This window comes from Aquarana catesbeiana, linkage group LG02 (assembly GCF_042186555.1).
Source record: "Aquarana catesbeiana isolate 2022-GZ linkage group LG02, ASM4218655v1, whole genome shotgun sequence".
NCBI lineage: Eukaryota > Metazoa > Chordata > Amphibia > Anura > Ranidae > Aquarana > Aquarana catesbeiana.
Genome location: NC_133325.1, coordinates 640,249,487 through 640,265,231, shown reverse-complemented (window position 1 = coordinate 640,265,231; position 15,745 = coordinate 640,249,487). Strand labels below are relative to the sequence as shown.

Genomic DNA, 15,745 nt, shown 5'->3' with positions numbered 1-15,745 from the left:
TAATTTTTTATAATTTTACACTATTTTGACTGCTGGATTTTTTAGGAATTTTTACTCACCGCTGGATTTATTTGACTATTTATGTTTATATTTATTCTTATATATTCATTTTCATGCACATTGTGAAGCGCTTCAAATATCATTATTTATCTCATATATTAGTTTCACTTTTTAAGTTGCATTAGTTAAATAAATGAACTATTGCACGATATTCTAATTTAAGTATTAAATATCACCTGTATTTACATGGATCTGGACCCATATCGTAACCCGTATGTATTTCGTATGACCTACAGTCATACAGCAGGCACCAAATACATTAGTTATTCTAGTTGCTTTGGTTAAGAAATACGCTTATTTGCATATCAGAAGCCCTTCCAGATAAAGAAAGTGTGAAAAATGAATATGTTATATCAGGGCACAAAATTTCAAATCCTGAGCCACTAATCAGGCCTTAAAGAGGTTGTATACCCTCAGAAAAAACAAAAATGTTAAAAAAAAACCAAAAAAAACCTGTAAGGCAAAGGCATAATGAGTTAGCATGCACCGCATACTACTTCATTATGAAACACTTACCTTAGAACGAGGTCCCTGTATCGCAAGCCAGTCCAAGCCGAGGAAGCTGACATTTTGCCGCGGCGTGTCTGCAGGGTTCGCTGCTCTGGCGCTGTGAGTGGCGAGAGCCGCGGTTTACGTGGAAGTCTTCTTCCCAGCAAGGTCCAGCAGCGTCTGCCGGACCTTCAATCGGGCATTCACAGCGCAAGCGTCGCTGACGTCAGCGGCTGCATGCAAAGTGGATAGCTCCTAAACCGTACAGGTTTAGGAGATATTTATTTTACCTACAGGTAAACCTTATTATAGGCTTACCTGTAGGTAAAAGTTTAAAAAAATGGCTATACAACCACTTTAAGAGTTACTCACCACCAGTTGCCCCACCCAACCCCTCCCCTGCCCCATCTGTAAACACGCCCTCGTACATTATCTCATGAAATTACACTGTTAAATGTTTTATGCAGAATTAAGTTCCAAAAATAAATATTATCAACAACTTTAACAATGTTAACATAAAACATATCAGTACCCACCAGTGCTCATCAGTGCAGCTTCACTGTGCCCATCAAATGCAGCTTTATGGTGCCCATGAATGCAGCCTCACTGTGCCCATCAATGCACTCTCACTGTGAAAGCAACCTCACTGTGCCCATCAATGCAGCCTCACTGTGCCCATCATTGCAGCCTCACTGTGCCCATCATTGCAGCCTCGCTGTGCCCATCATTGCAGCCTCGCTGTGCTCATCAAATACAGCTTTACGATGCCCATGAATGCAGCCTCACTGTGCCCATCAATGCACTCTCACTGTGCCCATCAATGCAGCCTCACTGTGCCCATCAATGCAGCCCTAGACCGGCTTGTGTGATAGGCGGAACACTGATTCAATTAGTGTTACATCTACTATAACATGAGCTGGTCCAGGGGGGCGGGACCTTGTTACAGCACAGTCGAACACAAACCCAGCTCTGACACACAGTGGGAGATGCCCGCTGTGTGTTTGATACACAAGAGGAGGAGGAGAGAGAGGGGGAGTGGAGCGCCGCAGCCTCAGCTCAGCTTAAAGCGGCCCCAGGGCAGTCCGGCCCTGCCGCTGTGTCCTCCAGCTGACAGTTTTTTGGCCGAAGCGGTGTGGGCTTTTTTACATAACTTCAGATCGGCCCGGGGGGCAGGGAATCCCCCCTCCTGGCTGCTCTGATGGCCGCACCACTTCTGCCATAAACGAAACTGTCAGCCTGGTCCGCCCCTGCTCCACACTTGCTCTGCACTAAATTCCACTCGCAAAATGCAAGCAGGCGAGTGGAATTCTTGAGAGCTGTGTTATTCTATGTGATCTAAGCAAGTCTGAACTCTGTCAATTACCACCATCAGCATTGCAAAGAATAGCTAAGAATTCCTGTTATATAATACATGTTATGTAGTATTCATAATGTGTTGATAAACACAGTTTAATGAATAATTCATATGTAAGTTGTTTTTGCATTAAAAAATAGGATTTTTGTAGTTAAAGTAAAAAAAAAAAGTTCATCGACCGACACAGCGCTCCATTAATGCTGACTATATTGTTATATCACCTTCTGCAGGAGTAGGACTAGGCAGAACAAAAAACTTGGCTACGCCCGTGGGCCGTCCTCAGCTTGTATATAACCCCCTCTCTGTTATAGGCATTCAGTTTAGTAGCAAGCAGTATTAGAAGTATCAAAAATTACTTAGATGGGTGGGTACTGTGTCCGTCGATGCACTCAGAGAAATGGATTTTACGGTGAGTACAAAAATCCTATTTTCTCTTTAGTTCATTGACAGACACAAAGCTCTATTAATCCTGACTATAGGGACGTCCAAAAGCAGTTCCAAAAGGAAAATGAGGGGTGGGAAAAATAACCCAAAGCTTAACACAAGAGCCCTAATCGAGTCACAAGAGCTCAACCAGGACACAAGAGCCCCTCAAGAGAAAACAAATCCACAGATGCCACAATATCTAGAATTTTGGCCGCCTTGCAAACCTGAGATATTGACGCATGATGACGAAAGGCCCAAGAAGTACTAAGCACCCAAGTAGAATGTGCCGTGACAGGGAAAGGAGGAACCCGACCAATTAATAGAAAAAGCCTAAGTCACCATCTGTCTGAAGATGGTAGCCAAAGAAGCGGCCAGCCCCTTCCTTGGTCATTGTGTAACCACAAAAAGCAAGTCTGCAAATACTGCCACCCGAATCACTCAAACCACATCCAAGGCATGCAAAGCAAATTCCATGGAATGAGCCAGCTTGGGACACAAGGAAGGCAACACAATGTCCTCATTCAAACGGAAGTCCTAGACAACTTTAGGTAGGAATGATGGCCAGGGAAGAAGAACCAACTTATCTCTGTGGACTACCAAATAGGGAGTAGGACAGGAAAATGCCTCCAACTCCAACACCCTACGGGCCGATGTAATAGCCAGCAGGAATGCCACCTTCTGGGACAACGTAGGCAAGGGAATCTCCCAAATTTTCTCAAATGGAGGTTTCTGGAGAACCGGGAGCACTAAGTTCAAATCCCACGGCGGCAAAAGAGACCGTACAAGTGGAGCCACGTGTCGAACTCCCTGAATGAAGGAATGAACTAAAGAGTGTACGTGGCTAGGAGTCGCTGAGAGAAGATTGCCAAGGCAGACACCTGGCCCTTGATAGTACTCAAGGCCATCCTCTTCTCAACGTCTCATTGAAGAAAGGCCAAGATCCAAGTCACAGAAATAGAGCGAGGATGAGCGCCAATCGACTCACACAAAGAAATTTATGTTTTCCATGTACAATGGTATATCTTGCTAGAAGTCAACTTTCTCGCCTTCAACATAGTAGAGATCACTGATCCAGACAAACCTCTCTCCCTCAACTAAATATCTAGTCCCACTGGATGGGCCACATCCATGGCCACATCAGACTCAGAATCAGATGAGACAGACTGAGCAGGAGAAGACAGAGAACGCTTCCTGATAGGCCTTTGCTTACATGCCACTTCCACCCGGGATACTAAGGACTGTAGGACTGCTGTCAGCTCCATGCGGGGGTCAGTGGGAGAGATGTGACCCTGCTGCTCTATAGGATAAAGGGAGACCCCGCAGCAACAGAAAAGTTTTGGCACTGCTATGGACCCATACTCAGGGCACTTGCTAGCAGAGAGAGAGGGACCCCCAAGGACTCACCACTACCAGCCGGAGGAGCACCGTATGTACCCAGCAATTACCCTTCTCCGGGAGAAGAAGGAGGAGGGCCCGGAGCCCAAGCACCGCAGGTCGGCTCCAGGAGGCTCCAGCTTCTTGCCGGACCAAGGAAAAATGGCCGCTGGCCGAAGACCAAACCAAAACTAAGGGAAAATAGCCACCGTGACATTATGGACCACACAAACATGGGCTTTGGTCAGAGACCAAACCAGGGGAAAATGGCCGCCGAACGCTGCTAAATGCTGGCAGTCTGTCTGGGAAGCCACACAGGCCCTCTGCACTGGGCCCCCATCAGATCCCAGGTACTGCACCCCATACTTGCTTGGGCAGTGCATTCACCACAATATGAGCCCCCCCCGGGAACATTCACAGATGGGAGATAGAGGGGAGATGGGGGGAAAAAAAAGCCCAGCAAAACTGAGGGATTAGGATGGGAGGAGGAAACCTGCAGATCCGACCAGCCCTGGAGGGTACCCGCGTCCACCCACCCCACACAAAGGAGGAGAGGGGGAATATACTTACCTCTACATGGATGCAAGTATCTCTCCAGACAGAAGCTCTCGCCACCGAAGTGGGGGGCTGTCAGACTTGGACCAAAGCCTGGACGTATGCAACTCTGTGAGACATTCAACTCGCAGGCCAGCCTCCGTTCATTAAGGGTATGTCGTGGCCAACCTAGCACGTAGCTGCGGTCTACACGCGCTCGCTGGCCGGAATGGGGGGACCACTGGATCTAGATTATCCAGCCCATCGCCCAGCCCGAAAGTTGATTGTGGCTCTTCCAGGTAAAGAAATAAAGCAAAAAGATGTATGGAAGAATAAAAAAAACAAAACTTGCTAGGACCAAAAGATCCCAGCAGGGAGCCTAGGTCTTTACTCCTGACTAGACAGAAACAAACTGAATGCCTATAGCAGAGAGGGGGTTATATACCAGCTAAGGACGGCCCATGGGCATAACCAAGTTTTTTGTTCTGCCTAGTCCTACTCCTGGAAAAGGCGATATAACCCTATAGTCAGGATTAATGGAGCACTGTGTCCATCGATGAACTAAAGAGAAACAATAGTTAAAACTCACAAAAGTTATTCATCATTATAAGAGGATGTATCCATGAAAAAGAGCAACTTCTCAAGGGAAATGGAATAACCAAAGGGATGTCATAAGAAGTGTGTCTAAAGAGTTTGGTGAATGGTCTGATATCTCAACAGCAACATGGGCCAAGTGTGCGCGCATGCACTTGGCTATCCAGAGACACAATGAGTAATGCCACCTAGCATGGAGTACATGTGACCGTCAGGGTAAACCCGCTGCAGGCAGTTGAACGTAGTCAGTGTGAGAGGTAGGGTCACAGTGCAATGGAGGAATTGGGGAAATTGGGGAAAACAGCAACGGAGATGCATGAAATGTTGGTGCAAGTGTACAGAACAGAAGCTGTGGGCAGAGAATGTGTTTAGAACTGGTTCAAATGCTTTTGCCACGGGAAGGAAACGACTCAGGATGAGCCACGTTCGGGTCAGCAGCTGACAAGCAGAACCCCAGACATGATCATGTGAGTGCGACAAATGCTGGCACAAGATCGATAACTGACTCTACGACTGGTGGCAGAGGAATTGGGCATTAGCAAGGACACAGTGCGCACCATTCACCACAAAGATTTGGGTAAGCGGAAGATCTGTTTCCAGTTGGTGCCACACAAGCTGACAGATGAACAGAAAGCAAAATGAATGGAAACCCCTGGTGATATCCCATGTGTGTCCAGGATCCATCCTTTCTGCAAACCATCACATTGGATGAGACTTGGTGCTACCAGTTCAATCGGGAATCCAAGCGGCAATCGATGGAATGGCATTCACCGTCTTCCACGCGACACAAAAAAAGTTGCCTGCAAAAGTCCAAGGTCAAGACAATGTTGATTGTTTTCTTAGACAATGATGGCATCATCCATTTTGCAGACATAGTGGCAATCCAAGAATGTGTGACAGCAGTTCTGCGATCGATTCCTAAAGAGACCTTTGCTGACAGTCTCCAGAAGATGAACATTGCCAAAAGTGTGTTGTGAAGGATTGTGATTTTTTTAAAGGCCAATAAAGGTAATTTGTTTGTATTCTCTGTTTTATTTGTTTTCTGATACCATTCACTGAACCTGTTAGACAAACCTTGTATGTAAGGGGGCCAAATTCAGTGACATCATGGATAGTGAAGCAAACAGCATGAACCCAGAACCTGGCCAGAAAATTTACAGAGCAGACCAAATGGATATGGGGAGTAACTGGTGGCTTGTTGGGCCATGGTCACATGACTGAACAGTTTAATGGGCATAGACATGATTGGGTTGATTAGCTAAAACTGGAGAGCGCAAAATCAGGTGCAGCAAAATCTGTGTGTTCACCCCGCCAAACGCCCTGTAATGCACTGTACTGCTAATAAGCTTTGCCCAATCAGGGCGCAGTGAATAGCTGGTTGTTGAGGAGCGGGTCCGGCAAGCCAGCCATGTTGATGGGGACAAGGGCCTCATCCCCACAACCCTGGACTGTGGTTGTGGTGGTCTGCAGGCAGGGGGCTTATTGGAATCTTTAAGCCCCCTTTAATAAGGGCCCCTCCCGATGTGAATGAGTAAGGGACAGACAGTACCCCTACCCATTCACCAAAAGGGTGTACAAAGTGAATAAAGACAGGAGGAAGTTTTTGACAATTTCTTTATTAAAAATAAAAAACAGGGTCCCCTGATATGAATCCATTGTCAATCATAACGCCACTGCCATTGCCCAACCTAAAAAAGAAAAAAAAAAAAAAACAAGGCAACTTCGTTTTTTTTTTTTCAGGTCTAGCAGTGGTGTCGGCATCGTGATTGACGATGGAATGACATTGAGAGACATTGTTTTTTTATTTTTACTAAAGGAAATGTCAAAAACTGCTTCCTGTTTTTATTTACTTTTTACAGTTTATTTGTGAATTGGTAGGGGTACTACCCCATACTCATTCACATTGGGGGGGTGGGATCTGGGGGCTCCCACATTCCGATAAGCCCCCTGCCTGTAGACTCCCACAACCACCGGCCAGGGTTGTGGGGATGAAGCCCTTGTCCCCATCAACATGGGGACAAGGTGTTTTTGGGTTTGGGGGGGGGAGCAGAGCCCGCCCTGCCCCAAAGCACCCACCACCCCCATGTTGAGGACATGTGACCTGGTATGGTTCAAGAGGGAGGGTGCTCGCTTGTCCCCCCCAGGCTGACCTGCCAGGCTGTGTGCTCGGATAAGGGTCTGGTATGGGTTTTGGGGGGACCCCACACCATTTAAAAAAAAAATTTACGTGGGATTCGCCTTAAAATCCATACCAGATCCAAAGGGCCTGGCATGGATTGGGGGGACCCCATGCCCTTTTTTTTTCTTATATTGCCAACAATGGTATTGTATTGCTGGCAACTTAAATGTGATTTGACTGTTTTAATTTTCTTCAGAAATGTCAGTTTTGCTCCAGTAGGTTCTATACAGGGTACAGATGCGCCATTTTACAGGCAGACCAAGGGGACCCCCCATGTAATATATTTAAAGGAAAATTTTATTGTTGCACTTTAACCACTTGGCGACCGCTGCACGCCGATATACATCGGCACAATGGCAGTGGTGGGCAAATTGGCGTACCTGTATGTCCTCTTTAAGAGGCTAGCAGGCGCGCGCCCGCCACGTACAGTGTAACCATGCCCGCGGGACCGGCGGACTCGGTGTCTGCCGGTCTTCCAGCGATCGTGTCATGGAGCTGCAGAACGGGGAAGTAAACAAGGCATTTCCCCATTCTGCCTTGTGTCATGACAGAGATCACTGCTCCCTGTCATCATGAGCAGTGATCGCTGTCATATGAGTTGAAGCCCATCCCCCCCACAGTTAGAATCACTCCCTAGGACACACTTAACCCCTTCATCGCCCCCTAGTGGTTAACCTCTTCCCTGCCAGTGTCATTTACACAGTAATCAGTGCATTTTTATAGCACTGATCGCTGTATAAATGACAATGGTCCCAAAATAGTGTTAAAAGTGTCCGATGTGTCCGCCATAATGTCGCAGTCCCCATAAAAATCACAGATTGCTGCCATTACTAATAAAAAAAAATAATAACAAAAATGCTGTAAAACTATCCCCTTTTTTGTAGACACTATAACTTTTGTGCAAACCAATCAATATACGCTAATTGTGATTTTTTTTTTTTTTTTTTTTACCAAAACTATGTAGAAGAATACATATTGGCCTAAACTGAGGGAAAAAATAGTTTTTTTTTTATATATATTTGGGGGTTATTTATTATAGCAAAAAGTAAAATATATTGCGTTTTTTTTCAAAATTGTCACTCTTTTTTTGTTTATAACACAAAAAATAAAAAACTCAGAGGTGATCAAATACCACCAAAAGAAAGCTCTATTTGTGGGGGAAAAAGGACATCAATTTTGTTTGGGTGCAACGTCACACGACCGTGCAATTGTTAGTTAAAGCGACGCAGTGCCGAATCGCAAAAAGTGCTCTGGTCAGGAAGAGGGTAAAATCTTCTGGGGCTGAAGCGGTTAAGCATCATTAAAATCACTGCTCCTTTAAAAATGATCTTTTTAAAAAAAACTATTTGCATTGATACAGGTCTCCCAGGGCAGTACCCGGACCCCCATATCCTTTTTATGGCAAATAACTTGCATATACGCCTTCAAAATGGGGGCTTTTGATTTTTCAAGTTCAGTTCCCATAGACTTTAACAAGGTTTGCCATTCAAGTTAGAACTTTTTCTCTGTTGGGGAGTTCTGGTGCGAACTGAACAGGGGGATGTTCGGCCCATCTCTAGTAAGGTTGAGAAAAGACTCTTTTTGACTCCAGCTAATCATAGCTCCTAATAAAGGTCCAAATTGATCCTGTACCGCCTCTCTACTTAAAATCTCAAATCACTGGACTCCCCAATGACTAATAAATAAATCACCAAATAGAACAAAAGACCCAATCCTCAATACCTAACATGTCTCACCACGAAAGGTGCTTTATCTGATATGAATAAAGTATGGTGAGCTATCACACAATAAAAGAAAATATGAATGTGCTCATAACAAAAATTATAAAATGGGGACCGCTATTTTTTGTCTTATATTTATAGCAGTGCTCATCATGCAGGTCACAAATGCATCTGCGTCACCGTGCATGCGCCGTGCTTACACATGCATCATCGCCTCGGCATAATGAGGTCATCAAGCTGTGTGTGCTACACAGCGCTATTTGCAAATCATCCATGCAATGACACATTGGGGTTAATCTACTAAAGGCAAATAGACTGCACTTAGTAAATGAGGCGAAGCTTGACTTTGCAAAGAATACCCAAACACATGCAATGAAAATTTAAATAAAAAATGTTTGCCTGCACGCTTGGATGATGGAAGTCAGCAGAGCTTCCTCTCGTTTACTAAGCTCTGGAGCAAATGCCCTTGCAGAGTGAAACTGCACTTGCAAACTGCACATTCTATTTGCCTTTAGTAAAATAACCTCATTGTGCTCTGACAAATATACTCCAAAAGGAAACTGTTTCAAGTTAAAGGGAAAACACTATCTACCAATATCAACAGCTCTCTCCTAAGATTAAGATTATTAATAGACATTTGCAGGATTACTGCTATTTTCTAACAGCGCTGAATACTAAGCTTTATATAATTTTCAACCCCACCAACATTATGAAGAGTTTATTACCAATCAAAGTTATGACAATTTCTCATAAAGTGTACTTTTGCAATTATGTACAGATTGCAGATAGTATTTCCTAGCAACTGAATAAAATAATTGATATTTATTGCTTGTGTATGAATGACAAGAATGTAAAGCCTTTATTTAGACCATGTGGAGCCGTTGAACCCAGTCTAAAGATCCATCTAGCTTTGTTTTTTAGTAGAAGCTTGTCTAAATCCCCCTTTCTTTGGCCAAGTTTGATGTCCTGTAATACCCAGAATTTTAAACTGTCGGGCTTACCACCATCTTTTTCTCAGATGTGCCTAGCTACAGGTCTATTCTTTTTTTAGGGGTATGTTGGTTACATGTTCCAGGGCTTGTTGTCTCAGTTGTCTAATTTCTTCCCCACATACAGTAGTTACATAGTTAATCTAGTTGGAAAAAAGTCCATCCAGTTCAACCCAAAAAAGACACAAATCCTCCATACACATTAATTTATACCCACAGTTGATGCAGAGGTGGGCAAAAAAAAACATGAAGCATCCAGTTTGCTTCAGCTGGGAAAAATAATTTCTTCCTGATCCCCCAAGAGGCAACTGGATATTGCCTGGATCAACTTTACCTATAAATATTAGTATCCTATCCAGTTATGGTTTGTGCATTTAGGAAAGAATCCAGGCCTAAAACAATCGACTGAGCTGGCCAGAGCCAGTTCTTGAGGGTGTCTATTCCCCATTTCCACAGCTCTTACTGTGAAGTAGTCTTTCTGTATTTGGAGGTCAAATCTTTTTTTTAGATGTAAAGAGTGCCCCCTTGTCCTCTGTGATGACGTTAAATTGAATAGGTCTACACCAAGTTCACTATATGGACCGCTTCAGTTCAGCTAATCTTTCCTCATAGCGGAGCTCCTCCATGCCTCTTATCAGATTGCTTGCCCTTCTCTGCACTTTCTCCAGTTCCCTGATATCCTTTTTGAGAATTGGTGCCCACAACTGAAATGCAAATTCCAGATGAGGTCTTACTAATGATTTGTACAGAGGCTTAATTATATATCTCTCTCTGCTGTCCATATCTCTCTTAATACAAGCAAGGACTTTGCTCGCTTTGGAAACTGCAGCTTGGCAATGCATGCTATTAAGCTTATGATCTACCAAAACACCCAGATCCTTTTCCACTATTGATTCCTCCAGTTGTACTCCTCCTAGTATGCATGATGCATGCATATTCTTAGCCCCCAAGTGCATAACTTTACATTTTTCAACATTAAACCTCATTTGTCACATAGATGCCCAATTAAACAGTGCATTGAGGTCAGCTTGTAAGTTGGATACATCCTGTAAGGATGGTGTTGCACTGCAAAGCTTGGTGATGTCTGCAAAGACTGAAATGGTTCTTTTAATCCCAGATCCTATATCATTTACAAATATATTAAAAAGTAAGGATCCCAACAGCGAACCTTGGGGTACACTACTAATAACATTACACCATTCAGAGTATGAATCATTAACCACTACTCTCTGGATACGGTCTTATAGCCAGCTTTCTATCCATTTACAAATCGATCTTTCCAAGCCTTTAGACTTAACCTTACACATTAGCCGTGTGTGGAAAACGGTGTCAGACACACAATACAAGTATACCACGTCCACAGCCACCAAAGAAATCAGATTTGTTTGACTTCTATCTTTCATGAATCCATGTTGTCTATTGCTTAAAATATATTTTTTTTCTATTAAAAATTCATCTATGTGGTCTTTTAGTAAACTCTCCAGTATCTAACTATTTATAGAAGTTAAACTAACAGGTCTAAAGTTACTTGGTAAAGACTTTGATCCCATTGTAAATATGGGCACCACATTGGCCTTACACCAGTGGTGTCCAAACTATGGCCCTCCAGTTGTTAAGGAACTACAACTCCCATCATGCCTAGTCATGTCTGTGAATGTCAGAGTTTTACAATGCCTCATGGGAAGTGTAGTTCCGCAACAGCTGGAGGGCCGTAGTTTGGACACCCCTGCCTTACACCAATCCAATGGTACTATGCCAGTCATAAAAGAGTCCCTAAAAATTAGAAACACTGGCTTTGAAATTACAAAGCTCAATTCTTTTAGGACACGTAGATGTATGCCATCTGGTCCATGTGCTTCATTCACCTTTATTCTCTCTGAATATTTCTGAACTATATCAGTTTTGAGCCATTGTGGATCATTTGGGGCTATGTCAATACCACCCCCATTATGGACATGCTCCCCCATGCTCCTTTGTATACACAACGCTAAGGAAGGTATTTAATAAATGTAATACATTTACCTTCTCTTTGTCCCCAGTCACTCTAGACTCTAAAGGACCTACATACTCAGACCTAACCTTTTTTACTATTAATATATTTAAAGAATTTTTGGGGTTTGTCCTACTTTCTTTTGCAATCTTTTGTTAGTTTTGAATTTTTGTGGCCTTGATTTCCGTTTTACATATTCTGGTATAGTCTTTGTAACATTTAAATGATAATAGTGTTCCTTCATTTTTAGATTTTTTTAAAAAGCTCTTTTCTTATCATGTATAGCTTTTTTTAACGTTGGCCAAGAGCCACATACAGTAGGTGCTATTTTTCAGCCTTTTAAATGTATTGCCCATGGGAATATATTTTGCAGTGTGTTTGCATAGTGGGCATGAACAGCTGGCTACATAATTCAGCGCACAATAGGCACGTATGGGCATTTTTTGCAAAGGCCACAGTGGAAGGAACCTTTTGTTTTTTTCAGTAACCATGCTCACAGCTGTTTGTTTGTGTTTTTCTTGAAAAGGCTGTGCACCAGCATATCTGCTAGTTTTCTACAGTAGGTCATTAGTGGAATGTGTGGTAAAACTTCCCTCAGATCTTTATCATCTAAAAGGATAGGCTAGGGCAAGCATGCTCAACCTGTGGCCCTCCAGCTGTTGAGGAACTGGCAATTCCACAGCACAGACACCATCATCTATGAATCATACCCAAAGCAAACTTCTAGATGTATGCTCTTGAATATTTACAGTTAATGCATACTGAACACATCCAGCACCTTGGATCAGGTGTGTCCATTTTTTGCCTGAAGCGGTGTGTGCACCCTTGTTCTGTTTCCTAATGTGTACTGAACAGTAGACTGGATTTTTAGATTCAATGTTGCCCCTGTCTTTTACGGCTTGGTTGTGCTATGTCTGATCTGCAGGATGTTCATTTTAGCTGCACACACACACACACACACTTCTACAATCTGTTGTAGGTCGGTTTCAAGATGGACTTAAAGGGGTTGTAAACCCTCAAGGTTTTTCACCTTAATGCATTTTATGCATTAAGGTGAAAAACCTTCTGTAGGGCAGCTGTCCCCCAGAGTCCCCCTTTTACTTACCTGAACCCGATCTTTCCAGCGATGAGAACGAGCACAGCAGCTCCAGCCTCTGTCTCGGGTCCACATTGAATAGATTGATAGCAGCAGGACCCATTGGATCCTGCTGCTGTCAATCAGATCCAAATGAGGCGGGAGCCAGGGGGCGGGGCCGAGTCATGCTGTCTGTGTCAATGGACGCAGCAGCAGGACTCGGGAGCGCACCTGCATGAGTGCTCCCAAGAAAAGCGCTTCTCAGAGGGGGCACTCAGAAAGAGAACCACTGGGGGCCTCCAGAAAAGGAGAATCGGGGCCACTCTGTGCAAAACCCTTGCACAGAGGAGGTAAGTATACCATGTTTGTTTTTTGTTTGCTTATTTTGTTTTTAAAACAAACCTTTACAATCCCTTTAACACTGTCTTCAGGTGTAAAAAAAAAATCTGTTTGCACATACAGTATATGTGGATCCAAATGCAGAGATTATTGCAAAGGCTACCTTTTTAAAATATAGGAATTTTTCTGGTCACTATACTATAGACTGTTAATGAAATAATGTTTAACAAACTTTACTAGTTATATTTTAATGAGAAATATCAAATAATTTTGTAGACATGTGACCACCGAGCTTCAAGGTGCCATTGATAATGGCTTTGCGTGCCAACTGTGGCATACATGCTGACCCCTGATTTTGAAAGTATTAAAGGCAATAATGAAAATACAAATATCAGAGCATTACTGTAAACACAAGGAATAAACGTACCCAGGCACCATCAGGACCAAATAACTCCAAAAAATTCCCGATAAACTCTCTAGATTTTTCTTCCCACTTTTGGATTAAATCATGGCTCTTTTCTTCCACCTTGTAGACAAATTCTTTTGATCTTTCTTCCACAGTTTTCACCTTTTCTTTCATTTTATCCACTTGGTTTTGGAACCTGTATTTTTTTTCCTACAATAACGCAAATGTGAAAAAGCACTCATCATACATTCTGCAATTTTTAATTGTATCTTTCACCATAAAATTCAGTAATTTGTTTTGAGGCTTGCGATTGTGCTTAGGCTTGAGAGGCGCAATCTGGGAGAATGATGACATCAGTGTGCTGCAGGCAATAAGATAGGATTTTTAAAGTCTTTCTACTTCAGTTATTACTCACCCAGACTGTACATTTTAGCACAGGAAGAGGCTGATTCAGTACCTCTGATCTGTGTGAGTGACCAAGTGTATAAAGACTACTCTGCAGGCACTAGTGTTTATATAGAGTGCCTGCTAAGCATCTTGGTGCAGGAAGAAGATGTTCATCATGGACTATGCATAAACAAAGATCATGCTGACCTTCTGATGAGAGTAGTAAACAGGCATTGTCAGGGGATGTACAGAATACAAAATGAGGAGGACATACCCTCCTATATACAGAAATTACTTACATCTAGAATGGCAATGCAGTTCAAAGTAGAATGTATTAGATTATTTTTGTTTAGCCTGCAAATGGAAAATGTCCCCTGCTGGGTCATTGTATTCAGACATACCCAGCTTGTACCAATCCTATTTGGATTCAGCCGCTGTTCAGTCAAAAAATTTCTACCTGGTTGCTAAGATTTTTCAACTTAAAGCGGAACTACACTGCAGCACCACAATTTAAAAACGCTATTTAATTATAAAACATTTTTAATATTCAAAGCAAACTCACTCATCCTTCCATGTCTCCATGCTTTATTTTGCTCAGAAGTGACTTTGAAAACCACCTCCCTAGCATTTCTGGCAGTGGCCATCATAAGTAAGGGCAGATAATTCATGCAGCATTTACTTCCTGGAATCCATCTGCTCTTAGCTTGGGCATGCAGGCAGGAAGGTGTACTTAGCTGAGAAAACCTTTCTCCTGGGATGAATGACATTATTCGCCTAGGCATGGAAACCAGGAAGTAACTGAAGAAATGTAAAAAAAAGAAAAAAGGTTTAAAACAAATAAATACATTATATTATCCCATATATTTACTAATGATAGAAGCATAAGGATTAAAAATAGTCAATGTTGACTGAGAGAGTAAAGTTCCACTTTAAGGATGTCAGGTGAGAAGGGGTCAACAGAGCTACCCACTGTGAATTTTGGCCAGTTTGTTGGTAACCAGCCGAAATTTGAACTGTGTATGGTCAGCTTTAGTGGCTTGCATTTAACATGGATACATATACCTAATGCTTTCTTTAAAATGATCTCACATACTAAGCGTGTAAGGATACATAAAATCATTAGATTGTTATATACAGTGGGATTGAGCTTAGTGAATGAGTTGAACCTTAAAGAGGAGGTCCAGCCCTCCCACGAAAAAATTAAAAGTCCGCAGCTACAAATACTGTAGCTGCTGAGTTTTAATATAATGGCACTTACCTGTCTTGGAATAAAGGGATGTCGGCACCCCAGCCAATGTTTCCATTGGCTCTGGGGTGCTGTCGTCACTATTGCCTGTAAGGGAAACTGTCAGTGAAGCCTTGCGGTTTCACAGCCGGTTCCCTACTGTGCTTTGTGTATGGTGGTGGCGGGGAAGGAGAAGGGGGGCTGAACTTCCTGGGGACCTCGTCACAGCTAGGTCTCCCAGAAGTGGGGACGGGTATCTGTCAAAACAGGTACCTGTTCCCCCTCCCACCCAAAAGGTGGCAAATGTGGCATCGGAGGGGGGGGGGGGGATGAAGCAGATAAGCGGAGCTTCCCTTTTTGGGTAGAGCTTTGCATTAATATTGTAAAGAAAACCTCCCAACTTTTTTAGATAGGAACGAGGGACACCTATTAGCAAAAGTATGTGGGCATAGGACACACCCCCTGCCACGCCCCCTTAAAGGAGAGTTATATAAAAAAATGATTAGTCAAACCCACAAGTGCTTTTTTTTACCGCTACTATTCCTTTATATTGACTTTTGAACATTACAAATGCAGCAATTTAGAAACTGGATAAAGTCTTAA

General features: G+C 43.0%; 1 protein-coding gene across 3 annotated transcripts in view; it reads right to left on the bottom strand.

Annotated features, from left to right (window-relative positions):
- Positions 1-15,745, bottom strand: part of PCYT1B (phosphate cytidylyltransferase 1B, choline) — a 174,175-nt gene that overhangs the window by 10,711 nt on the left and 147,719 nt on the right. For all 3 annotated transcript variants that reach the window (XM_073616435.1, XM_073616434.1, XM_073616432.1), the window contains exon 7: positions 13,552-13,740. In XM_073616435.1, coding sequence (XP_073472536.1) covers positions 13,552-13,740 — 189 coding nt within the window. The remainder of the gene's footprint in view (positions 1-13,551; positions 13,741-15,745) is intronic.